Source organism: Martes martes (assembly GCF_963455335.1).
Source record: "Martes martes genome assembly, chromosome: 2".
In the NCBI taxonomy this organism is placed as follows: Eukaryota; Metazoa; Chordata; class Mammalia; order Carnivora; family Mustelidae; genus Martes; species Martes martes.
The window spans coordinates 46,002,961-46,029,015 of NC_137889.1; the positions used below are offsets into that span (position 1 = coordinate 46,002,961).

General features: G+C 56.3%; 3 protein-coding genes across 4 annotated transcripts in view; 2 read left to right on the top strand and 1 right to left on the bottom strand.

Moving 5' to 3' along the window:
* Positions 1 to 2,936: 2,936 nt before the first annotated feature.
* LGI3 (leucine rich repeat LGI family member 3) lies at positions 2,937 to 11,458 on the bottom strand. The gene is made up of 8 exons (XM_080797417.1): positions 11,055 to 11,458; positions 10,081 to 10,152; positions 9,161 to 9,232; positions 8,743 to 8,814; positions 8,576 to 8,647; positions 7,800 to 7,969; positions 7,478 to 7,642; positions 2,937 to 5,157 (listed from the first exon to the last, which is right to left on the bottom strand). The coding sequence occupies exons 1-8, from the start codon at positions 11,258 to 11,260 to the stop codon at positions 4,340 to 4,342; spliced, it is 1,647 nt and encodes a 548-aa protein (XP_080653543.1). The 5' UTR covers positions 11,261 to 11,458; the 3' UTR covers positions 2,937 to 4,339.
* A 5,527-nt stretch (positions 11,459 to 16,985) lies between these two features.
* Positions 16,986 to 19,888, top strand: SFTPC (surfactant protein C). Its single transcript, XM_080796855.1, has 6 exons — positions 16,986 to 17,243; positions 17,976 to 18,134; positions 18,486 to 18,608; positions 18,856 to 18,966; positions 19,344 to 19,491; positions 19,688 to 19,888. The coding sequence occupies exons 1-5, from the start codon at positions 17,202 to 17,204 to the stop codon at positions 19,479 to 19,481; spliced, it is 573 nt and encodes a 190-aa protein (XP_080652981.1). The 5' UTR covers positions 16,986 to 17,201; the 3' UTR covers positions 19,482 to 19,491; positions 19,688 to 19,888.
* Positions 19,889 to 20,828: 940 nt separating this feature from the next.
* BMP1 (bone morphogenetic protein 1) overlaps positions 20,829 to 26,055 on the top strand; it is a 42,143-nt gene continuing 36,916 nt past the window's right edge. For both annotated transcript variants that reach the window (XM_080796709.1, XM_080796712.1), the window contains exon 1: positions 20,829 to 21,042. In XM_080796709.1, the coding sequence (XP_080652835.1) occupies positions 20,889 to 21,042 (154 nt within the window). In that variant the 5' untranslated portion in view covers positions 20,829 to 20,888. The remainder of the gene's footprint in view (positions 21,043 to 26,055) is intronic.

Sequence of the window (26,055 nt, forward strand, 5' to 3'; positions counted from 1 at the left end):
GGACCCCACTTCCAGGCTCACGGACAAGTGGAAGGAGGCTTGGCTGAGGGCCAACAGATCCAGGTCTTGCAGCCCTGGGTCAGGAGATGCTTAAGCGCCCGGAAGACTCTGAGTTGACCTAGGGCGAAAGCGGGAAGAAGTAGGAGAGGGAATCTGAGGGACTCATCACCGCGCCCCACCCCCCGCCCTCTCCCCCAGAGTCACCCTGAAGAGTGGGTTTCAGGAGTTGACTTCTTTCTGGGATACCTCTCTAGAGCCCATCTATTTGGGTGGGCTGACCATGATGATTTGAGAGATTCCGGACAGAGCCCCCTGCCACCACTCCCCCACCCATGCCCTCTTCACCACAAGTTTGAAGTTCTATTCCTGTGAGTCAAGAACACAAACATCCCTGAGAGCTGAATCATATCAACAATTGCCACTTTGTAGCTAATTGTTGTGTGCAAGGTCTTGACCCTTATGAAGATCCCCCCCACCCCCACCTTATTTTTTTACCATTTAGGAAATACATTCCCTCTGTGGCATTGGTTGCTGGATGATGGGCGAATGCTCCACTTGACCAGCCTTCTGAGCACAGCCCAGGAAGGGGACAGGGAACAGAGAAGCTCCTCTAGGGGCAGGGGTATAAGGGAAAGAAAGTGGGAGGCTCGAAGGAGAAGGCAAGCTTTGTTGCTTCTAGAACTTTGTAAATAGGATTGCATTCTTTGTTATCTCTTCTGCATAGTGCCCCGTTCCTCCCTCTGACAATAGGGACCATGCCTCTCCACCCTGGGCAGCCACCCCTCTGTTTCACAGGGCTGAGGTGAAGGAGACAGCAGAGTTACCCTGAGCCATGGGGATGGGAAACTTGAACAGTTATTAATTTTTATTAGAGCCATAGTTAACGCCCATCATCTATGGAAAGGATGGCATAGGTAATGATGGGGGCCAGAGAAAGGAGGCTTCCTGGGAATAAATAAACACCAGGTAATGATGTAGTCTTAATTACTATCATCCATTTTATTGGTGGTGTTGGGTGTGAGAGCTAGCAGTGAAACCGACCCACAGGAGAAACTGCCCCGAGGTGTCCCTCTTCCCATCTAACCATTCCCTCACACTAGGCCTCACTCCTACCTTATGTTGAAAGAACAAGAGACTGCAAGGGCCAGAGTCCCACTACCCATCTCTAGGCCCAGATAATGTGATCGAGATGAAAGTTGAGCTTAATTGAGGAGGCACATTCCTTGTCTCCTGGGAGCAGAAGGATGTGACTGACTCCTGGGGGACAGCTCAGGAGGAGCAGGGGGCTGCAGAAGAGGGAAGGAAGCCCCGATCCTCAGGAGGTGAGGGTGCCTGGGCTGACGGTGTGTGTGCACACCTCTGGTCCTTTGGTACCTGCTGCACGGTACCTGGCTGCCTTCCAGAGTCACCTGACCTCAGCACCTACCCCCACTTGCTGGGGAAGAGCTCTCCTGGGCCCTCTTTAAGACCATCCCCATGGGGAAGGTCTCTCAAACAGAGACTCTGCGCTTAGGGAATCTAAGGGACAGCAGAGGTCTGCTCCTGAGAGCAGGGCTCAGCGTGGAGGGGTATGCGGCTGAGGGGTGCAGAGTGAGTGGACTCTGTTTCTCATGGCCTTTGGTCGTGAGATGTTGACACAGTCACCCAGCTACCCTGGGTTGCTAGGCAACTCTCTGGACACACAGATGACCCCCAGGGCAGGTAACCAGGCAGGCGTACATCAGGCCGCATTCCCCATGTGCAGAAAGCTGGGCACTCAAGGGTAGTAGGGTCTCCCACCCCTGGAGGGAGTCCCAGGGGGAGTGACAAAATGTTTATCTTTCTACCTGGCAACAGAGTATCAACGTGTCTGGGACACTCAACCTACTTCCCCGGGCAACTTCTCCCTGGCCCAGCATGAGGGTCCATTCCCCATTTGAAGAAGCAGGATAGGAATTCCCAGGACAGTGTGGCAGGGGGGCCTGAGGGACATCTGCTAAGCCAAGAGCACATGAACGTGATTTGAAGAGGTGGACCCCCAGATACGGTACCCGTGAGGTTCCCCATGGTGAGGGGTGCTCAGGGGCAGGCTTGGGGTGCACCTGACACTAGAGGAGAGACAGAGGGCCCAGGGGCTCTGAGACTGATGTGTGAGGAGCCCTAGTCTGCAGACAGAGTTCTCCCCAAAGATCAACCTCCTCCTTTCCCAGCAAGCACCCTTCTCTGAGCCCCTTCGGCATCTCCTAGTGTCCTAAAGACAAGTCACAGTGCTGTGTCAGACACACTATTCCAACGGCTTTCCACATATGAATGTATCATATATTTCATGCATCTAGATTTCACACTAACTCTGTCAGCTGGGTATCTTGATTATCCACATTTCATCGATGATAAAAACAGAGATACAAATGGGCTCAATAACATGGTTGAGGCTGCCCTTGCCGCTAAGTGGCAGGATCAAGAACTGACAGACTAAGTTTTAGTATCTACTTGACAGAGGAGAAACCCAGGGCCAGGGAAATCAGTGCACTTGCTTGAAAACTCCCACCTCAGGCAAGAGTTGGATGCAAGGGAACAGAATGGAGAGGGACTGCTGAGCTTGTCTTTGGCCATGTTGGTTGGAGTTGACCTGATGGAAGGACAGACTCCAGTCTCCATGGGCCCCAAGTCTGTGATCTCCAGGAAGGAACACTTGGGTCATGAGTCAGCCCCAGGTGGTAGACTAGTCACACTTGATCCGCATTTGAATGTCATCATCATCATGAACTCCTGACCCCAGCACCAGCTGACTGTGGGGTGCCCACTTGCTCCTCTGAAAGAGAGCAAGGAAGAGGGGGGTCTGAAGGCTACTGCCCCCTGAAGACAGCAGGGACAGAGGACACAGCCCTGGCTCTGTTCTGAAAGAAACAGCCACCTCCAACAGTAGCTACTGGACATCTGAGAGCCAGCAATGGGGTGGGACATTTTTATTTGCAGCAGTGAAGTCATGACATTGCCCCCAAGTGTCCCTGGGCATCCGCCACCAGTGGGACCTCATAGAGTCTGGGCACAGGGAAGTTTGCCCATCTCACCCCATGCCTTCTCCACCGGCCGTGCAGCTCCGAGCTGTCTATTCCCAGCCTACAGCAGAGGGCAGCAGAAGCTTGGCTCCCAGGTCCTGCTTCTCCCGGACCCTCACCCCCCTCCACCCCTCAGCTCGCACTAAGACACAATGCTCCTGGGGCCTGCCTCTATGGATTGGAGAGGTCCTGGGATCCCCAGGATGCTCTGTAGCCCTCCTTCACTCTTGGCACTGGCCCAGTTGGCTCGGGTACTTGCCGGGGGCCCTGGCTCAGCCAGCGTTGGGACGCACCTTACAGAGCCTACACAGCTCAAGGTGCACATCCCAAAGGCAGGGCTGAACCAGGGGGTGGTCAGAAAGCTGGGGCAGCCTCGGTGAAGAAAAGCTGAAGGGCTTTTATCTGGGGGGTCTCCCATCCCCAGGTGAGCTGGATTCAAGGTCAGAGCAGGAAACTCCAGGGAGAACAGAGAGGACCCTAGGAAGAACTCAGGGTCTGCTTTGTTATTGCTTTGGGCAGAGGGGCTTTGCCCCCAGGAGATCAAGCTGGTGCCCAGAGGCTGGCACCACCATTCCCGTCCTTATCAGCTACAGGGTGGGCACATGAGGGATGAGTGAGCCGAGGAGGGCAGGGACCGTGTGCCTTCTCCAAGAAGAGAGCCAAGGTGATGAAGGAGAGCCTCTTTGGGCCGCCCTGCATCTACATGTGTGTGCACACAGAAATGGGAGAATCAGCAGGTGCGTGTGTGTAAACTGAGGGCGTCCATCAGCGTCTGCGTGTGCATGCCAAAGGAGCATAGTGCAGGGGACTGAGCCCCGCAGTGTGGAGGCTGCGGCCCCAGGCTGCAGTGCGGACGTGAGCAGGTAAACAGAGACCCGGAGCACCAACGGGAGAGACCAGAGAGTAGGAAAGCTAAGCTGAAAAATGGGACGGGTGGTTCTGCTCCCCCATGCCCCTCCCCTGGGGCCAGAGCCCAGAGAAAGCAGCAGATCAAGGGGGGCAGGGTCTTGGGGCGACCAATGTCCACACAGGAGAAGGCACAGGGCCACTGAGTTGCCTGGCACATCTCCAGGTCTCCACGCTGATGACAACTATGGTGAGTGGCTCCCCTGGGCCCACCCACAGTGTGTATCCATGCTCACAGGTGGGGGCAGCGGGGGGGGGGCAGGGGGGCATGTCCATGAGGCCGTGCACGCAGGTTGGTTACACCTGTCTTCACATGTGCAGGCACACGTGCTGCTCACAGAGAGACTTCCCTTCAGCCTCCCGCAGCCACCCAGACCCCAGAGGCCGGGCACCCTTTAGGCACTGAGATCCACCACAATGTGTCGGTACACGAGCGTCTGTCCCTTGAAGCTGGGGGCCAGGAGCAGCTGGGCGTCACCAGCAGGCATGTAGCAGAATGCCCGAGGGGCCTGCACAGCCAGCTCCTGGAACCGCACGAACTTCTGGCGCCCCTCGTCCCACTGGTAGATCTGCGTGAAGGAGAAGTCACTCCCCAGCGCCAGGTAGCGGCGGCCGCCCACAAGGAAGGGCTGCATGGCCAGGGAGCCTCTGGAAGGAAGGGCCTGCACTTCGGAGAAGCGGGTGCCCTCCCAGCGCAGGATCTTAGAGTCGCCGATATAGCGGCTGAGACACAGGTAGCTGTCGCGACCGGCACGGAAGTGTTTCACAGCCTGGGCGTCGGGCACCTGGGTCACCTCGCCCTGGGCCACAAACTGCTTCTGGGTGCGACTCCACTGGTAGATGACAGGCGCCTGGGAGCTGCTAGATACAATCAACCGTGGCTTGCCCTCGCCGTCCACAAACTCCAGGTCAGTGTCACGGTGCCAGGCGTGCAGGGCCTGGTGGGAGTAGAAGCCGTTCTGGTGCCAGCGGTAGAGGCTGGTGGCACCCGCCTTGGAGCTGTCGGCCACGGCAAAGTACCAGTCGCCATCAATGCGGAAAGCCTCGAGGTCGTTGGGCTTGCGCACACGCTGTGGGTCGATGTCCTGCAGCTTGGTGAAGCGTGTGGTGTTGGGGTCCCAGTGGTAAATATAAGAGCCCCCAAACAGCTGGGCCACAACCATGTACAGCTGGCTGTCCACCACCATTGGCTTGCAGTGCACGGCAGAGGGGGCTGCGGGGAGAGAGAGAAGCAGCCTCAGGCAGGGTCAGGCAGCCCCGCAGGCCCCCACCCCATGCCATGTCCTTGCAAGAGGGGGGGTCACTCCCCTCCGACCCTGGCCCAGAACTAAGGCTCTCGGGGACAGTGGTCCTCCCACCGAACTTCACCCACTTCTCCCAGCTGATCATCTGTCTCAGCATCATTCTCCCTCCACCCTTGCCCCCAGGGTTAAAACATCAGCTGACATGGAGCACAAAACAGGTGTCCCTACGTATTGACCGGATGTTTATCCATAATATTGATTATGGAATGTTTATTGTGTGAAGCCCCTGGGCTGAGTGTGAACAACTGATCATCAGAAATGGATCCTGTTATTTTGCCCATATTTAGCCCATTTAACATTGACAGGAGCAGGCTCAAAGTCTAAGTGACGCCGAAAGCTCCCTGGCTGGCCGGATGCCAGGCAGCGGAAGGAGGAAGAGACTGAGCCCTTCCACAGACAGGTCATAGAGCCAAGGTACACACCATGACACTTTGATGTTTGGATAGTTGTGTACAAAAACACATTATCCTAAGAATTCCCACTTTTGCAAGGGCTGTTATGGACGAGGATGTCTGCACGAACCTCCTTCTGCTCAACAACCAGATCGATCTGACCTCTTCTCAAGCACGTGAAGCACACAGGGCCACACTCTTCACCTGTCCTGGTGTCTCTATTTATCCGCCCTCCTCCTTCCCAGTGCTGCTTTACGCACCCTCCTCCTCCCCATCTCTCCCCCCAAGAAAGCCCATGCTGAACCCCAGGCCTCTGGCAGTCACCGCAAATCCCTTCCACAGCCCTAGTCCACCTGCCCAGATACTCATGACTCCTTGGCTCCCAAGCTCAGACCCTCCATGCCCACACACCCAAGAGCACCTCAAAATCCAGCTGGCCATGACTGGGCACACATCTACCCTCAAACCTGTTCCTGCTCTTCCTCCTCTATGTTCTCAACTTCCACCTGTGACTCCACCCAGTCGCCCCCTCCAGAAGCCTGGAGCCATCCCCAACACCTCCCTGTCCCTCACTCACCCACAGCCGATCAGTCCCAAGTCCTGTCAGCCCTCCCTTCTGCTTTCTAATACAGTTTGTGTAGGATTGCTGTTATTCCTTCTGTAAACATTTTCTAGAATTTACCAGGGAGACCATCTGGCCCTGGATCCTTCTTTTGGGGAAGGGTTTCTTTCTTTTTTTTTTTTTTTTAAAGATTTTATTTATTCATTTGTCAGAGAGAGTGAGCACAGGCAGACAGAGAGGCAGGCAGAGGCAGAGGGAGAAGCAGGCTCCCCGCTGAGCAAGGAGCCCGATGTGGGACTCGATCCCAGGACCCTGGGATCATGACCCGAGCCGAAGGCAGCCGCCTAACCAACTGAGCCACCCAGGCGTCCCAGGGTTTCTTTTTTTATAAAGACTTCAGATTCTTTCAGAGATACAGGGTAATTTAAATTTTCTGTTTCCTCTTGTGTCAGTTCACTCCTCCATCCTAAGTCTCTCTCTCCATCCCGACTACTGTTGCCCCAGTCCAAACTCCTGCCTATCCCCCTAACGGTGTGCCCACATGTCTTGCCCCATGCCAAGCCACTCTCCGCACGGCATACAGAGAGACTGTTCTAAAATACCAGGTGGTTTGTTTCACACACTCTGCTCAAAACCTGTCTGTGACCTGGTCCTCATGTCTCTTGGGTCTCACCTGCCTCTCCATCTTGAACCTTATGCCATAGTCACATGAGCTCCTTATGGTTTACACGTGCACACACTCATGCACTAAGCTGTTGCACACCTTCTTGAATTTGCTCATACTGTTCTTGCTGCCAGAATACCCTTGCCACATTTTTTCTCTGCACTAAGTCTCCCTCAGCCTTCTAGACTCAGCTCAAATTCAGTGGATCCCAAACTGAGCTCACTAGCCACTCCTATCTCCTTCTTGGTTCACTGGAACAAACGAGTTACTCAAGCCAGGCACTTGGGCATCACCTCTGACTCTCCCTCACCCTTCAAGGCTCAAGTCAGACATCCCCTCCACCAGGAAGCCCTCCTTGATTGCCCAGGGTACGCTTCTCCTTTGTGGTCCTAGAACATCATATTCATATCTCCCTCCTCATACCCACCTATTATATGGATGTTATCTGTGTATGTATTGGCCTCTCCCCAAAGACTGGAAAGTTATTATGAGCAGAGACCATGTCTCATCTATGCCTCTACCTGTAGGTACTCAATGGAGAGGAACAATGGAGCCCAGCGCCTCTCCACCCCTTTAAATGTGGGCCACCAAAGCCAGCCGGGGGTAGGTACCTGGTATTCTATCATAATCTCGAAGCTGCCGTTCCACATAGTCCCACTTGAGGACAGTGCAAGCGCTGGCACCTGGCTGGGCCAGAGCCAAGTAGAGGTCGCTGGAGTAAAGGAAGGGCTCGGCTGACACCGCTGGGAAGGACAGGGTCTGGTACAGCACGAAATCTGTAGGGATGAGCGGTGAGCGGTGGGAAGAAGAAGGCTAAGAGTTTGTTGGGGGGTAAGTGCTGCTGGACCAGGATGGTGGAGGCTGGGGGTGCTTCCCGAAGTGCCTGTGAGCACCCGGGGAGACCTGTGGTGGGGGGAGGGGGGCACCTCCTACCGGTGGTGATGCAGTCGAACTCTCGCAGCGGCAAGTCCTGCACCTTGTGCTCCTGGAAGCGGGGTGGGCTGGCACAGTAGATGGGAGCCACGGTGGTGTTGGTGTGCGCCAGCCACTCCACAAGCCACTTGACCTTGCAGTCGCAGTTGAGCGAGTTGCCCCGCAGGTCCCTGGATTGCGAAGGTGACAGAGGGAACACAGAGAGGAGCAGGCTCCCAGTGGCTCTGCGCCCCCCACACCTCCCACCCGGGGGCTCTCTGGGTTTTTGCAAGTGGGCATAATCAAGACTGCCACTCGCTGCTCACATGGCATCTTTGCGCAGATTAGAGAGAAGTCCCCCTTGGGCTAGATGCACCCCCATGGACATGGGTTTGGCCAGTGGTGCCAGGGCCGAGTTTCAGTCCCTGCTGGCCTCCTGGGTAGGGTGCCCTTTTGCAGTGTGTAACCTGCACCACTATGTTGCATCTCAGTTCCTTCAGACCTTCCACAATCCCGGGTTGTTGCTTTTTTTCTTGTGTAAATACTGACTGATGATTGTGGCTATACAATAGGACATTAATGTATGATCAAATCAAACATACGTTTTAAAAGCACATGTTTAAGAAGCATATACATACACATTGTGTATCCACGTAAACTTCCAGGAGGCATCCCCAAACCTAAGCCCTCCCAGGCTCTCAAGAACTTATGATCTTCCCAATTCTAGCTCGCACGCCCCTCTCTCCAGGGACGTGCCCCTCTGCACCATTGTTGAAAGTGGTAGGGCTCAGACTTACAAGTCACTAAGGATATCCAGGGGCCGGAAGATGTCTCGAGGCAGTGTCTGCAAGTTATTGTTGGCCAGCGATCTGTAAGAGAGACCCCTGGGTCACCTGACTGAGGCCAAAGACCACAGGAGATGCGAGGCTTTGGTCCCGTGTGTGTGTGTCCGTGATGTACTCACAGGTGTGTCAAAGACTTGAGTCCTCTGAAGGTAAACTTGGATAGTGCCCAGATGTCATTGTTCTCAATGAAGCTGGAGACAATGAGAATTTGTTGTAGATGCCACTCAGTATCCCAGACCCCCAATCAGCTATTTCTCTCCGCCCCAGCTAGATTCCTGCCCGTGGGCCTAAGGCAGGCTTCCATTCTGATTCTGGTGACATGAATGAAGACTGTGGTGACAGGGCATCTGAACAGGGTGGTCTAGGCAGAGGGATGGATAAAATGACCGTCTGCTTGAGTCCAGCAGTCAGAGGACTCAAGGGCTCTCCCTCCCCATTGCCCCCAGCCTTCCTCATCCAAGCTGCCCTCTCAGCCCACCCAGGCTGGGGCTCCCTCCTCCTTTCTGGTTCCTATTTCCCCCACTCCTTGACACACACAGGTACTGCAGGTGTGACAGTCCTGTGAAGGCGTTGTCTCCAATCAGAGTAAACTTGTTGGAGTTGAGTAACCTGGAGAGACAGAGAGCGAATTAGAGCTTCCAAGGGTGTGCCCGCTGTGCCAGCCCCCAGCCTGCCACCACACCCTGGGGCTTCCTCACAGTCCCGGGCCCTGCTGCCCCACGTCGGGACCCCAGAGCAGCCCAGCACCAAGAACAGCCAGGAGCTTGTTCTGGGCCCACAAGCTGTTTGCTTCAAGGGCAGAAACAGTCAGGGGCAGAGCTCTCCTACCAAGCTGGGTCCTTCCCCACTGTGTCTCTCTGTCTCTGTGTCTGTGTGCATCCTCTGTCTCCCACCCTCACCCCAGCTCACTCACTCCCTGTCAGACTGGTGGTGAGCTTGAGGGTAACCCATGTTGAAAAGGAGCTGGGGTAACTCACAAGCACTCTCTCCTGCGACTGGGGCTTCAAACAGGAACCGCCCTTGTTAAAATTCCACACCCTCCCACATCCCTCCATTTTGACCCCCCCAGCTCCTTCAGATCCTGGTCCCCGGGGTCAACTGTCTCTAAGACAACCCCTCTCCCTTGCAGTGTCCACCTTCTGGCACCAACCCCAGCTACTGCACCCAGTTCCTTTGGTCTATGAGGGGCAAGTCCATTCCTCATTGGGCCCCGAATACCCACTGTTGGTTTTCACAAGCACCTCCCACCTTCCTTCTCCCCACTGCTGTCCCCTGCACCCTTCCTGACTATGCTGCTCCACCTTTTGTGGCTTTCCTAACCAGCAGAATTTTAAGGGACACCTGCCTCTTAACCTGCAATGGCTACCTGTAATTGTTCTCCTCTCCCCAGTCCAGGATCTGTCCCCTTCCACTGCCCCACCCCGCACCCGCCCTTCCCCAAGGTCCAGCGTCCTTACAGGAACTGCAGCAGGGGCAGGTGGGAAAACGCTCCATCCTGGATCTCTGAGAAGGCGGCATTCACCAGCGTCCTGCAGGGGACACTGGAGTCAGTACTGTGGGGACTACGCAGGGACTGGGGGCGGAAGGGCACCCAAGGTGAATAGGGCACTGCCTCTCCACAGTCTTACACTGGAAACTCCCCATTTCACCAGCCTGGGCCCCCTACCTGGGGCTATCGTTCTTTTCCCTTCAGAAACTCACTGCCTTTCTTCATGGCTCTCCTCCCCTACGGCCTCCCTGAGCACCAGTGGCCCCAGGCTGAGCTTCCCCTTCAGCCAAAAAGAAGGTTCCATTACCCACACCTTCAAGATCATCCAAATGCCCACCGTGTGCTAGGTGCTGTTGAGGGATAGGGCACTGGAATGGGGGGCGGGTGGGGTTAGCCTCCTGCTCTCAAGGACCACACAGCCCATCTGGTCCCTGAGGCCACTTACTGCAAGGGACAGGCTGGCTGGCCCAGTCCAGAGTGGATGGAAGACCAGTGCAAGGCAGCGGTCCCGTGCCAGGGCACTGTGTGGGTGTATGTCCCTTCCACCCCTCCCCCTGCTTCCACCCTCCCTCCCCCTACAAAAAGGCTTTCTGCCCTTGGAGTGACATCACAGACAGGGGACCGCATGCTCTTGTAAACAACCCCTCCCCCCGTGTCCAGAGCCCTGCACACAGTAGGTCTCATTGATGCTGATGCCGGTGATGATTCATTCTTGGCTCTAAACTCCTGTTTTCCCCAGCCATGGCTGCTGAGCCTGCATGACTACAGAACTCCCGGCAGGGCTGGTGCCATGAATCTCCAGTCCTAAGGACCCCTGGAGTCCTCCTGCTCCCCACACTTTGTGCAGGGGGAGCAAGGGTTTTCCGCATCCACTGTCAGAAGGCTCTTGCCTTGCTCCCTCTATCCGCTCCCCCACCTCCTGAGCCAGGGCAGGACACTCACAGAGAGATGACCTCGGAGGGCAGGTTCCTGGGCACGGCCTTAGAGTCCACGCAGAAGGCGGTGTCCCTGGTGCAGGAGCAGCTGGGTGGGCAGGGGGGCGTCTTAGGGGGCCTCTTGGCACTGACTTGCAGCATCAGGCAGAAGCCGAGCGTGGACAGCGCCAGCAGCCGGAGCCGGGAGCCCCGCCTGGCCCGCAACCCCGCCATGCTGCCTGCAAGCTCTCTCGCGGGCCACCGGCCGCAGCCCCCGCCCCGCGGCTCTCTGCCACCCAGCGCGGGCTGCCACCTCCCAGCCACCGCCGCCGGCCGCCACTGCCGCAGCTAAGAGCCCGGCTGCCCGCTGCGGAGAGCGGACTCCTCCGGCCCTCGGGCGCCGGCTCCGTCCCCTCCCCTGCTCGTTCTCGCGAGCCGGCAAGGAGAGCTGCGCGGGCCCGGAGCCGAGCGAGGGCTGACCGGCGGGGGCGGGCGCGGGCTGCGGCGGGGGCGCGCGCAGGGCGGAGGGAGGGGGGGCGGGGGGCGGGGGAGTGGCGGGGGGAGTCCTGTGTTGGGAGTAGCCCGAGAAAGGAGTGGTTACGGCGGTCTCCGGGGCCGCCATCTGCTTGCAGGTCCGGCGCCCAGAGAGACTGTCGCGAATGCAGGTGTGCGAGGTGTGCAAGAGCATCGTCTGCTGGCATGACTGTGCACGTGTGCGCCTCTGCCTCTGCCTCTGCCTCTGCACGGGCACTTGCACGTAGGCGCCCATCCCCTCGTGGGGGCATTGCTGCATTGTGGATCCCCGTGCCTCTGTGTGCCTATCTGTCATGACCCTCAGGGGACATATCCTCTAAACAAGAGTTCATGGGTGTGTCATAAGCCACATGTGTGTGTAGCTGTGTTCACATGTGTTTCCATGAGCCAGTGAACAGAATGTGCCTTTGTGCCTCTGGGAGCTGAAAAGGGAAATGTTTGTCACTGAGTCTGAGTGGGAGTGTGTGGAATTCTGGAACAGCTCTCCCTACCCAACCACAGACTGTTGAAGCTGGGTAGAGCCCTGGATGTTTCCCAGGCCGGCTCTTTGTCACAAATGAGGAAACGGAGGCCCAAACTAAGAGGAAAGCAGCCCAGCTTGGTGTCACATCTACTGTGTGTTGTGTACTCTGCGTGCTTAATCCTTCCAACCTTTTAAGGTAGATGATATTAATCCCCTTTTACAGATAAGAGAAGTGAGGCTGGTGGTTCCAGAGGAAAGGGACAGAACAGGGATTTCAACCCACTCTGCCCCAATTCCAAAGTTCAGAGTCATACTTCTGTACCAGGGCTTTCCAAAGCATGGTCCAGGGAGTCCAGGAGAATCTTCTGGGGAGTCACTGAGGTCAAAATAATTGTCCTAAGAATGTTAAACTTAATTTTACTTTTTTACTTTCATAGTCTCACAAAAGTATCCTGGAATTTTCCAGAGGCTACACCATGTATCTTCAACTAAGCCAGCAATTAAAGAGATTTGCAAGGGGTACCTGGGCGGCTCAGTCCACTGAGTAGCCAAAGACTCTTGATTTTGGCTCAGGTCATGATTTCAGGGTCCTGGGCTGGAGCCCAGCGTGAGGCTCAGCACATAGGAGGTAGTCTGCTCGAGGATTCTCTCACTCTCCCCCTGCCCCTCCCTCCGCTCATGTTCTCTCTCTCTTTCTAAATAAATAGATCTTGAAAAAAATAAAGAGATTTGCAAAAATGTAAAACAACGGCACTCTTATCTCTAATTTTTTTTGCTTTGTAAAATAATTTTTAAGATTTATGTTACTTATGTTAAAACAGAATGGGTTTATTATTGCAATTTTCACTAGTTGATTAATACTTTTAAATTTCTTAGTAAATATCAATAGATATAACCCACATAAACAGATCTTGTGGGTCCCCAATTTTTTAAGAATGTTAAGGGGTCCTGAAACCAAAATGTTTGAGAACTGCTGCTCTCCTCCGTGTTACTTCCCTGGGGGTCTCTGTGTGGGACTGATTGTGCTTAAATTTCGCACAGGACCAGGGGAGCCTGGAAGTCAGGTGAATGGGCTGCCAGTCTGGTGTTCTTTCCATAGCAGGCTAGGAAACTGAGATCGCTGGGTTTAAGATGTGTCCCCAGCTGTGCCCAGCCTCTGCCAGCAGGGACTTCTCTGGTCAGAGCTTACGTCTGCCCATGTTCTCTCAACCAGGGATGCCCTGTCCCTTTGATGCTCACTTGCCACGGCCCATCCAGCTGCCCGTGCAGCCCTCCGCATGCCAGCTTGTGGGACAACAAGCAATGGGGGTGGGGAGGGAGGCCTGGGCAGCTGGGCAGCCGTCCCCACCCGTCCCTGGCACAGTTCTGCCCAGCGCACAAAGGGCGGAGTGATTCTTGTCCCAGCCACTGCAGCAGGGGAGCTGGAAGGGGGAAAAGAGGAGGTCCACACGGGAGGGGAGGCTACCATAGGGCTCTCCATCACCCACGGTTCTCCCAGAGGAATTTAGCCCAGAGACAGACAGAAAGGGAGAGACTTGGCCCTATTCTCAGCTAGGGAGAAGAGCTGTTTGGGGGGATGAAACAGACGATATTAATCATGACGATTGGATTGATGATGTCATTGGATCCTCACAACAGCTTGGAGAAGGGGACGGGACAGGCAGACTAGTCCCATTTCACAGCCGAACACACTAAAGGAAAGGCAGAAAGATGGATTCGTTCAGGGTCGCAGAGCTGGCTAGAGAAGCATCAAGAGCTCCATATGCGGAAGAAATGAACTATTGACCACTCCCCTGGGGCCCCTTCATGCTTGATGACCATCTTATCCTTGCATATAATGACATGCTGGCTGTGCGCATGCTCTGTGCCCTGCAGCAGGTACAAAGAAGCCTCAGGAAACCATGGCCTCAGGGCCAGTCCCCGGGGAAGATAGGGCAATGAGAAGCTCCCGCATTGCTGATGAGAACAGCTGTGAGGGCTAAGCGGCAGGTGAAAGGGCAGCAGGAAGTCCGGAGATTGGGGGGGGGGGGGGGAGTGGCAGCCTGGGTCAGCAAGGTGGCAGAGCAGAGACCATTGGCCCTTCCCTGGCCTTTGGAGCTTGATGGCACTTGGAGAGGTGGGGAGGCATTGAGGGTGGGATTTCCAGGAGGGAGAAAAGGCCTAAGCAAATGCCAGCATGTGAGAAGTCTACAGCAGAGCAGATAACTGGGGTGGGGGTGGGGGGTGAATGGGGGACAGCTCCCCACGCCCAGCTAAAGGTCCCTCCTTCCTTACTTCCAAAGAAAGACCTCTACTGGGTCAGTGTCAGAGGGGTAGGTGCTAGCATCTGAACTCCCCTTATGAAATTTGAGGGCAACCTTCTTTGCCCAACCTCCGAACAGGGCAAAAGCAAGTGAAGGGAAAAAAACAGAAAAAGAAAAGCCATAAAGCTTGTGAGAATTACAGCCTAAGGGCAGCCTGCAGGGGAGACTGAGGACCTGCAAGAACAGAGGCATCTCTCCAAGAGAGACTCCTTTCTCAGCCCCAGCTGATGACGGCAAGCCCTCCACACGGTGCCTGATCAGGACAAGCCCCACAGCTGGACCCTGCGGCCCCCTGAGATGCCCGCAGGGACCCCGAGATGCTTGCAGTCCTCCTTGGCTCTCCCACTGGCCTGCTGCCCACCTGGCTCAGGCCCAGTGCATGGGAGTCAGCCAATCAATCCCAGTGTTGCCAGGACAACCCAGGGGTGGGAGAGGGGCGCTGGGGGTGGGCAGGGGTGGGCACCGCAGGCAGCTGTCTCCTACATCTGGCACCTGCACACATTTGAGAGGAAGATGCCTCCCCCTCCTCCCTGGACACCGCCCCTGCGCCCCCCCCCCCACCCCCCAGCCACCAACACACACTGTTCCTAGGACACTTGCTGCTAGAGGTTTCGGCAAATATTTAAAGGAGCAGTTGGTGTGGGGTGGGGGGCGAGGAGGGTGGTGGGAGCAAACATTCCCTTCCCTCCCCTCTCTCCTTCCCTGAGCTTCTCAGGCACTCTCAGCTCAGATGTCATGCTGTTGTGCAACCCGGAGGCTGAAGGCTCTCCTGCTGGAGAGGAGGTCCTCATGGGGACAGGGTAACTCGCCAGGACTAGAGAGCTGGGGGCCAGCTCATGACAGAAGGGCAGGACCAAGGTGCGAGGGAGCCCCCAGGCCAGGGACAGGAACTGGGGTGAAGTGTTGGAAGTAAAGTAGCAGGAACCAGAGGAGTGAGGGTGGGCTGCTGACTTAGACACTTAGAAAGTTCCAAGGGAAAAGGCACTGTAGAGACCACCAGCAAGTGGAGGAGAACGCAAGAGAAGGAATGCAGCCGTGGGTCGATTTGGTTTAGTAGGACAAAGCAACAGAAGCGGCTTTGAGGAGGGAGGTGAAAGAGTTGGAAGAGAGAGGGAGGAGGTCCAGAAGGGGCATCACATGGGGTGAGGAGTGTTCTTTAGGGTCACAGGGTTTAAAAAGAGGAGCCTAGAGGGATAGGGTTATAGGTGGCACCAAACAGGTGAGATTTAAGAATGAAGAGATTGGTGGGTACCCGGGGGGTTCATTCGGTTAAGCGTCTGCCTTCGGCTCAGGTTGTGATCCGAGGGTCCTGGGATCCAGGCCCTCATCAGGCTCCCTGCTCAGCAGGAAGCCTGCTTCTCCCTCTGCTTGTGATCTCTCTCTCTGTGTCTGTCAAATAAATAAATAAAATCTTAAAAAAAAAAAAAAAAAGAATGAAGAGATTGGGACCCCATCAGTCATCACACCCAGCCCTGTGCTGGGCTGTCTGGGCACAAAAGAGAAGTGTCAGGTGTGGAATCTGCTACCAAAAGCCTTCCGCTTGATCTCTGAAAATAGTTCACTGTTTACTTGACGCAGAAAACCCAACAAAATCATTCACATCAAGAGGTTCAAATCCTCACATTCATTTTAAGAACACTCATGAAACTGCACAGGTCATCAAGGGCATGTACATCCCCAAAGCCACCAAGTATCTGAAGGGTCACTTTACAGAAGCAATGCAGGCCATTCCATCACTGTAACGGTGGAGCTGGTAGGTGTGCCCAGGGCCAAATGGTGGGCTGGACACAGGACCAGTGGCCTCAAAAGAGTGCTGAATTTTTGCTGCACCTGCTTAAAAATGCAGCGAGTAATGCTGAACTTGAGGGTTTAGATGTAGATGCTCTGGTCATCGAGCACATCTCGATGAACAGAGCCCCCAGATGAGCCGCTAAATTCACAGAGCTCATGGTCGGAAGCTCCCCACACTGAGATGATCCTTCCTGAAACAGAGCAGACTGTTCCCAGCCCAGAAGAGGAGGTGGTACAGATGAGAAAGCCCACAAGAAGACTGGAAAAACAACAACGTATGGCCTGGGGATAAATTCAACCTAAAATAAATGCGAATAAAAGCAGGCGGGAAAGGCCTTTAGCTTACAAACAGGTCCATAGCAAAGACTGAAAAACCACACAGTAGTAGGTAAAAATGTATAGCCAGAGGGGACAGAGTTTTCAGAATTAGGAAAAGCATGGCTACCGGCAAGGGAGGTTAGGTACCAGATGTGTGGGAAGAGACCAGGCAGGTGGCATACTTGAAGTGAAAATGTGAGGCTCTTTGAGAAATGGCCACATGCAAACCCCCACACTGATGCCGAAGCACCCACCTGCCTCCAGCAGGGCCTCCTGGGTCTGCAGGCACTGCCTCCTCACTCCCCTTCCTGACGCTCATCCCTGTGACAGGGGAAATTCTGCTAGGAGGTGTAGTGGACTCCGCACTGGGTCAGACCCCTGGCTGCCTGAGAGGTTCAACATGGCGGAGGAACAGGGAAAGCCACAGACTGCAGGGGCAGGTGCCAGCAAGAAAGGCGGCCAAAGCCAGGAAGACACCTATGGTGAGAGGCGCAGATTGCCCAAGGGTAAGTTTGCTCAGCTCACCCAGCTTTGCTCTGGCTGAAGCCAAGAGGACTCATGTGCCAGGGCCAAGGGCCCTCAGGGGCTCTTGCAGCTGGCTTATCGGGACCTCAGTTCTGGAGGGCCAGGAACAAACAGACTTCAAAGTCAAGGGCTTGGCTGGCAGAAGGGGGCCGGATCCTTCACCTCTGTTCGCTCTCCCTACCGGCACATATAAGACCCTATTCACACTTGGGAGATGAGAGGGTAAGGTGCCTGCAGCAAGATGGATGTGGGCAGCAAGGAGGTCTTGATTGAGAACCCGCCCGTGAGTATGACCATGTGGGGACATGTGTGTGAGCTGGGCTCCGCCTCATCCAAGCTCTTCGAGCTGGTCTCTTCACCTAGCTTCATTCATTGAGTTAACAAGGACTGTGCTAAGTCAGGTCAGGGACACCAACCACTAAGGGAGAGTCCCTTGGGGAGAGGGACATGGCAACCAATCATTCCAGCACGAGGGGCCAAGAGCCACCCTAGTGGTCAGTGGAAAGGGCGGCAGAGGGCACTGTGTAAGCAGCCACTATGCGGGGAGTCACAGGAAGCTTCACAGAGAAAATGACATTTGATCTGGCTTCAGAAGAATAGGTAGCTCACTAGGGGCAGAAGGCAGGCACTGCAGGAAGAAGGGGTGGTATGTGTAAAGACAGGGAGGTGTGAGAGAGCACACCCCATGGTCAGATCCTCCCCACACGGAGATGATCCTTCCTGAAACAGAGCAGATTGGGGGAATTGTTCTGGGGAACAGAGAGGGATGGGGATGGCTGGGGTGCCGGGGTACAGAGGAAACAGCAGGAGATGAGACTGGTGCTAGACTTCACATCTAAGCATTTCTGTTGGAATCCAGGCCACCTCCTCCAAGAAGCCTTCTCTGATCTCAGCCCTCCTCTGCACATCCATAGCATTGGTGTCGCGCTGTGGGAGAGGGTCTAGCTTGTGCAGGGAGAAGAGGCACCCTCTTCATGACCTCATACCTGTCTCTTTTCCTGTCCCACCATGTCAGGACTACTCGGCAGCCCCCCAGGGCCGTTTCGGCCTCCCCTGCTTCCCTTCGAGTCTCAAGCGCCTTCTCATCATAGTGGTGGTGATAGTCCTTGTGGTCGTGGTGATTGTAGGGGCCCTGCTAATGGGTCTTCACATGAGCCAGAAACACACTGAGATGGTGAGCAGGCCCAGAATGGGGTAGGGAGTGGGTAGAGGACCCACCAAAAAGGGGGGCTGGGTGGGCTGGGCAGACAGTGAACTGTTCGAGGGGGATGGAGGGGAGGAGGTAAGGGGTGCCTCAAGAAAGAACAGAAGCAGGAACAGGGTGGCAACCCCGGCTTTGGCTTTTCCACCAGGCCTGTCGCTGGCTTGGCAGCCTGTTCCTTCTAGCATCTGGTCCCATCCAACCTGTCTGAGCTCTCAGCAAAGAAGGGATTGCATTTTAGTAAAGAGGGCTGAGGGTGGACATGGGGACCAAAGGGATGAGTGGAGAAAGAGAAACACCAGGCCACCCTGTGCCCTCCCCCAGGTCCTAGAGATGAGCCTTGGGGGGCCGGAAGCCCAGCAGCGCCTGGCCCTGCAGGAGCGTGCAGGCACCACTGCCACGTTCTCCATTGGCTCCACCGGCATCGTAGTGTATGACTACCAGCGGGTGGGTATCCCTGAGCCCCTGACCCTGGGGAGGTGGCCCTATGACAGGACTACTAGACCATGCAGCTGTGCCACTCCATGCACATCCATCTCTCCCCAGCCCCTAGCCCTTTCCTCCCCAGGCGGAGCCCCAGATTCCAACGGGTCTCCCTCTGGGGCCTAACCTAGAGGGAGATGGCCCCGGATCAGGGTTAGGGAGTGAGCAAGGCAGGGCCTTCCTGAATGCACTCTGGGGTTCCTGTGTTCAGCTCCTGATTGCCTATAAGCCAGCCCCGGGAACCTGTTGCTACATCATGAAGATGGCTACGGAGAACATCCCAAGTCTTGAGGCTCTCACTAGAAAGTTCCAGAACTTCCAGGTAAGTGTGTTGGTGAGGAGGAGGGAGTTGTCCTCCTCCCAGGGCTGTTGGGAGGAGCATTTGAGATGGCAGCTGTTTGTCACCTGTAAAGTGCTACTCCCTGGGGGCTGCCAGGTGTGTGCCCTTCTCTAAACTCACCTGTGCCACACCTTCCCTACCTGTTCCCCAGCTCTTCTCTGATGCCAAGCTGCTGGCCTCAGCTGAACCTCACCAACTGGGGGCTTCTGACTCCAGCACAGCCCCCTCTTCACTGGTGAGGAAAGTAAGACTTTTAGGAGGCTCAGAAAGATGGCCTGACATGCCAGAGGTCCTACAAGAAGGGCCACAGGCAAGACAGAAACTCAGGTCCAGGGCTCCAAATCATGTGTTCTTCCCAGGTCAAGCCTGCAGTGTCTACCTCTAAGCTGGGCCAGGAAGAGGGCCATGATGCTGGTTCAGCATCCCCTGGGGACCTGGACCTCCTGGGCACAACTGTGAGCACCCTATGTGGCGAGGTGCCCCTCTACTACATCTAGGACTCCGCAGGTGAGCAGGTGTGACCGGCAGGGCAGCGAGCAGCAGTGGCCCAGGAAGGCTGACGCCACTTTGACATGTCAGCTGACCAGGAATTGGGGAATCCACTGAGCTGGGTCATCTAGGGAGCTGGGGGGGGGGTGTTTATAGATGGCCCCCTCCCAGTCCCTCTCCCGGACGCAATAAACAGTGCTTCTTTGCTTCCTAGGACCTGTGGAAGCCCCGAGTGAAGAGGAAAGAGCCATGCGCTAAGGCTCTTCTGCAGAGAGGCAGAAAGCTGCTCCTACCCACACCACAGACACTGCAGCTGGAGAAATGGGAGCTGTGGGGAGAGGTGGGAGCGGGCAGAGGAGACGCGGCTCCTAGGGCCAAGGGGCTCCTACCACGAAAGAATAAAGCAGCCTGACTGAAAAACAAAGGGTGCGCCTCTTCCATCCTCCCGCATCCCTCCGTCCTGCTCTTGGTGGGGCCAGTTAGGAGACGGATAGGTCCCTGGGGGAACGACGGGGCTTTCCCTCTTCCCCCTCGGTCAGGGCGTGACGGGGGACAGGGGCCAGTGGCGAGGGGACGAGGCAATCCACGGGCTTTAGGCGCCCTCCAGTGGTGTCTCCCGAGAGGACGAGAGACAGCGACAGAGACCGACAGAACTCGAGAGACAGGGACCGCGACGGGAGAGGGCGAGGGTCCGGGAAAGGCAGAGACCGACAGACGCCGGCGGGGAAACGCAGTCGGAGGCCGAGCGGCGGAGGCGCGCCGAAGCCGCGGAGCGACCTGACAGCGTGTCCCGCTGCCCGGGACGGGGCTCGGGCCCGACGCCCGCGGGACGAGCCGCCGCTAGAGGGCACCTCGCGGGAGCGGCCGTCGGCCGGGCACCCCGGGGCCCGGCGCCCCCTCCCCGGCCCCGCCGGCCCGCGCCCCGGGCCGCCGGAGCCCCCTCCCGGGGCGGGCCCGCTCCGCGCCGTCCCCGCCCCCGGCTGGCGCACCGCCCGGCCCGGCCGTGCGCTGTCCCGGACCCGAGCGGGGCCGAGCTCCCGGCGAAAACCCGCCCTCCAGCGAGCTCATTTCCCTAAAAAGGGGGGGGGAGGGAGGAGAGAAGGAAAGAGGAAAAGAAGGGAAGGGAGCAGAGAAGGCTGGAGGCGCAGGGAGAGGGCCGAGGAGCCGGGCCGGAGAGGGGGCGGGAGACAGGAAGGAGGGGGGCGAGGACAGGGAAGGGGGAGAGGTAGGGACGCGCGAGGGGGGGCAGCGCGGGGAGGGAGCGCGCGGGCGAGCGGAGGGGAGCGCCCTCCCCTCGCCGCCAGTCCTCCGCTTCCCCTCTCGCCGGCTCCCGCGTCCGGGCGCGACCCGCCGCCGCCGCCGCCGCCGCGCCCGCCGCCGCCACCGCCGCCGCCGCCGCCGCCGCGCCCTCCAGCATGCCCGGCGTGGCCCGCCTGCCGCTGCCGCTGCTGCTCTGGCTGCTGCTGCTCCCGCGCCCCGGCCGGCCGCTGGACTTGGCCGACTACACCTATGACCTGGGGGAGGAGGACGACTCGGAGCCCGTCAACTACAAAGACCCCTGCAAGGCGGGTAGGCGCCCCCCACCCTGCCGACCGGCCGCGGGGCGCAGGGGCCGGAGCGCGGGCAGGCCCGGCGGGGAGGCGCGGGCTGCTTAGGGTTCGGGGTTGGGGGAGGACAGTCCAGTGTGGGAAGCCGGGAGCTGCCTGGTTGGCAATGCAGTGGGGAACAAAAGAAAGAGGGAGAGAGGGAGGGGGAACTTTGGGGGACTTTTAGGACTGAAGTTTTGCTGCTATTTGTGGAAGCTGCTGCCGCTGCCTTCTCTTCCCAGAGGATTCCTGGGGAAAGCTCCTTGGGTCCCGGGAGAAACCTGCGGCCAAGGAGGCTTTTCCTCCTGCAGGAAACTTTTCTGGCCAAACTCGTGTGTGTGTGTGTGTGTGTGTGTGTGTGTGTGTGTGTGTACACGCGCGCACTTCTCCCTTCTCCCCCAGCTCGGGCTCCAGGCGTTGCTGTTTTCCAGCCTGTCTGGGCTGCCCCCCAGCCGGCACATCTGTTTGCCCAGGCGGTGCGGGAGGCCTGCATCTCCGAGGAGCAAGTCTCCTGAGGCCCCCCACCCAGCCCAAGTGAAGGAAGAAAGTTTTTCAAGGGATCCTCTGATGTCATGCTCCTGGGGTATCCCTTGGTCCCCCCACCAAACACAAGGCTTCTGGGACAGAGGAGACAGCTGTCAAAGTTAGAGAAGCCAGCCATGGAGGGGGGATTACCTCTGCCCTTAGGTGCCAGAGGTACCTACCAAGGCCAAGTTGGGGTGGAAAGGGGAAAACCACAGAGAACTCAAATACTGTGTATCAGTTCTCTTAGTCCAAGACACTGGAGGCTAATTAGCTGAGGTCAGAGCCCTGGAGCGTGTGTTTGTGTGTGTGTGTTCTTTGTCCATGAAGACCCCATGTAACCCCTTCACTCCTGCTAGACCCAGAGGGGTCTTGCCCCTGGAGTGACCAGATGGCCAGGCACTCAGGCCATTTGCCTAATCAGATGACCCTGAACAGGGCTGCCTGGAACAAGAGAACACACAGGCCATAAGATACCATCAAAATCTTTCCTCAATTTCCTGCCTCTGATTTTGGCCTGTCTCCAAATAGCTAGGACAGGGGTAGTAGCCTGGTCCACTTGAGTGGACTTCTAGAGTTCTAGAAGTGCCTGTATGTGGCATAAGGGGTTGGGTCCCTTTATTCCTGACCCTGGGCTCCCTACTTTGGGTGGATGGATCACAGCCAGCTACAGAAGAGGTAGAGCCTTCCTCCAGTGGGAGGAGGAGAAGCCAAATCTCTCAGCCCTTCTCCACCCTTGCTGGGCTGTGGGTAAACCAGACACTAGCCATCATCTTTCTCCCTGGGCTTGGAGTGGGCATGAGGCTAAGTGGATGGAGCTTGGGCTTTGGAGGCTGGCAGACCTAAGCTGTCAATCCTGGACCCACAACTCATTAGCTCCACCACCTGGGGAATGTTAATTATCATCTCTGAACTTTGCTTTTCTCACCTGTAAAATGGAACTGATCCTATGTCTCTCTGTAGAGTTGGTGGTAAAGATTAAATACGAGAACATATATAAAACACTTATTAGAGATTAACATACAGTAAGCACTTAATAAATGTGTGCTGCCTACTCCCCTGTTTTCTATGCCTCACACTCCCACTTCATTTTTTTTTTTTTTTTTCTGAAGGAATGGGCTGGGTTTGCAGGAAAAGGGAGTGTCTCCCTGTCCCTGTCCTTGTGTCACTTATTCATTCAGCTGATCAACATGGACTGAATGCTAATAATATGTGTCAGGCCCTGGGCTTGATGTTGGGGGAGAAAGAGAAAAGTGTAAGACATGTCCCCTGCCCTCAAAGGGTTTCCAGTCCAGGAGGGGCACAGGATGGACGGGGATGTCATCAACTGCACCAACCAAGATGCATTCCGTGCCACCTTGGAAGGACAGGGCTTAAAGGCTGAAGGAGCCTCTTCCCTCTCTGCAGTCCTGGCGACGGTGGTGGTGGCAGAGAACAGGGGTCACGGGAGGCTTGGAAGTTTTGGGGGTTCTTCATGGAGGAGGGAAGACCTCGAAGAATGGGAAGGAAGTCAATCTGACGTATCTCACCCCTGGAGGGTTTGGGAGTGATTTTTGGAGGAGGCAGCTGGAGGCTGAGGGCTCTATCCCCAGTCTCAGATTTCATGCTAGGGTGGGGCTGGCTGAGTTGGAACTTCAAACAAGGGCTCTGGAGAAGGCTCTGCCCCAGGGTGAAGTGAGGCTGGTGGGGAGCTGGGCCAGGCCTGGGGGTGGCCGAGAGGGCCCGAGAGCCTGACAAGGCCAAGAGTCAGGGTCAGATCAGGCCTCCCTCCTGGGTGTGACTGCTGCAGCCTTGCCTACCTCCGCCCTGACTCCCTAAGACCCCAAACCAACAGCTTCATGCCTCAGGTCCCTAGGCTTTTCTCTCTGTTCGTGTTGCCATGTCCTCTTGCCCCCTCTAAGCCTCGGGTGCTAGACATGATGGCGGCAGAAACACCTGGCTTTATGGCCTTCGGATGTCCCTGATAGGCCCGCTTACCTCTGCTCCCTTGACCCCTTCCAGCTCTCCTCTTCTCCTCCTTGCACACAAGGACCAGGAATGAAAGCCCTATTGACTCCCCTGGCTCACCTCTCAGGATAACCAGGTCCCTTCTTGTGAGATTACCTCCTGCACTTACGTCAGAGTTAGGGCAAAATTGAGGCCAACAAGGTAAAATTAAGACCCCTGATACCCTGGAGAGTTTCCTGGATCTTGTGGGCAACACTAGAACAATAAGTGGGAAGCTGCCTTGGTCTGTGTGTGTGCTGAGAGCTGGTTCCACCAAGCTCACACTCTGGTGTGCAAGCTCTCAGGTGCACATAAGAACTGTCTCTCTGTCTCTCTCTCTCCTTCTCTCCCCCTTGTCCAAAGAGATTGTGAGTCAGCCCTGATTTCTTACATGGTAGGATGCCAAACCATCCAGGGGGACCTTCCCTGAGATTCCCAGCTCTTGGGAGTGACCCTCAGGGCTCTGGGAGAGACCCAGGAGGCAGGAATTAGGACACAGTTGCTCCCATAGGCAGAGAAGCACACGGGGACTGCCCTTGAGCCAGTGAGGACCTGACTTTGGCCCCTGATGGCAACTCACGGGTTTGCTCTGAGAAGAGGAGGTGGGGGAGTAGCTCACCAACCCTCATCACTGTCCCCACCCAAAGGGCCTTGTGCCCCAGGTTTGGACTTCAAGGGCCCTTGGTCATAAGCTCTGGAGGTTGAGAAGCAATCCCTTCTCTTGACGGACCACATTCCCCCTCCAGACACTCGGAATGAGTCACCCACCCACCTGTGCCCCTGCTCCCTGAGTCACCTTCTCTTTTAGGTGCCCCAAGGGAGGAGGAAAAGACAGAATCTCCCTGGGCTCCAGATGGAGGGGGACCAATGGGACTCCCCCAGAAAGAAGGAATTCTCAAGAATTCTAGTTCCTCCAGAGGTTTTGGGAGGTGTTGGGGGAGGATAGGGAGGGTGTAGAATGTGTCTCTCAGGCCACTAAGAGCTGCCTAAGGATATCAGGAGGAATCAGCTCATCTCTCTGTGTCTCTGTCTCTCTCTTCACCCCCATTCATTTCTAAGGGTGCCCTTCTCCCTTAGGGGGTATGGGCTGTGAAATGTATACATGGAATTAGCTGTGTGTTTGAATATATGAGGGCTTGCACGAGGAAGTAGTCAAGAGAGTGTTTGGGCACATTTGTGGGTGTCCCCCTGCTTTCTGGGCAAGTCCCTTCAACTGTGCACGTGGGTACTCCGAGTGCACGTCAGGAGGCGTGCAAATACTCGCCTGTGTAGCAGCACACAGCTGTGATTAAGTACACGCACGAGTCTGTGGGAGCTTGAGAACGTTCTCCTCCAGCCAGAAGCTGCATTTGTGTGATGGGACGTGCGTATGCCCTATGCCCGTGGCATTGGGGCGCCATCACACTGGCGAGCTCCTCTCCCTCTCCCCAGACGGGGATGCCTTGCCGTGCCCCCGGGGAGGAGACTCTGCGGTCAAGAGGCCCGCCTAGAGGATGGGCACATGAAGTCCACCTTACTCTTCTCTTTCCTCGCCTGCTCCCAGCCTGGCTATGGAGTGGCCACGAGGGCTCCTGGCTGGTTTACAGCGAGAAAACAAAACAAACTTTTGATCCTGTGTTGAAAACAGCTACTACCCTGACCCTGACCCCAGGGCTTCCTTCCGGGTAAGGGGGTGGGGGGTTGTCCAGGACTCTCCAGCATCCAGATTCCCAAGAGCTTCCCCGTGGGGGAATCCCAAATGGGCAGGGCCTTCAGACTCAATGCCTGCCCACTCCATGTCTCCCCACCCCCACTCTGTTCCCACACATTCTTCAGCCATGACATTCCCCACCACAGGACGCCCCGCTCGGCAGAAGGGCTCTGTGGCCGGCCGAGGGCCTGTCCCGCCTTCCACTTGCCCTGCCCCCCACACTGCCCTGGTCTCGCAGGCCAGCACGGTTCCGTGTGCTGTGTGCTTGGAATTCAAGGTTCTGCTTCTGAGCACTCTGGGGCTTCACTCAGCCAGGAGCCCAGTGGGGTGAACCGATATGCCTTTAGGAAGTAGAGAACTGATCTTGAGCTTATGGGGCTGTTTTGGGGTTAAGATTAATAGGAGCCATTTAGTGGGTGCTTACTGTGCTCCAGGCTCTGTGCTAGGCGCTTTTTTCACATGCTTATTTCATTCCATCATCCTGGGAGACGGATTCTATTGTTAGCTCCTTTTTATGTAGGAGAAAATTGAGGTTTAGAAGAGTTTATGTGACTTGTCAGCTAATAGGGGCCAAGCTGGGATTCAAAGACAGGTCTGTCTGCCTACAAAGACTTTGCTTTTTGCTGCGATGTCCAAAGATGAGTCTAAATGTCCAGCTACACATGTATATGATGATGCCCGTGGGTGTGGGCACATGAGCCTGGAGATGCCAGTGTCTGTGCAAAGCGTGTAAAGGTGTGAGGGTATTCGTGTGACGTGCATGTGCTTTTGTAAATGTTGGCCTTGCCTTCTTGGAGT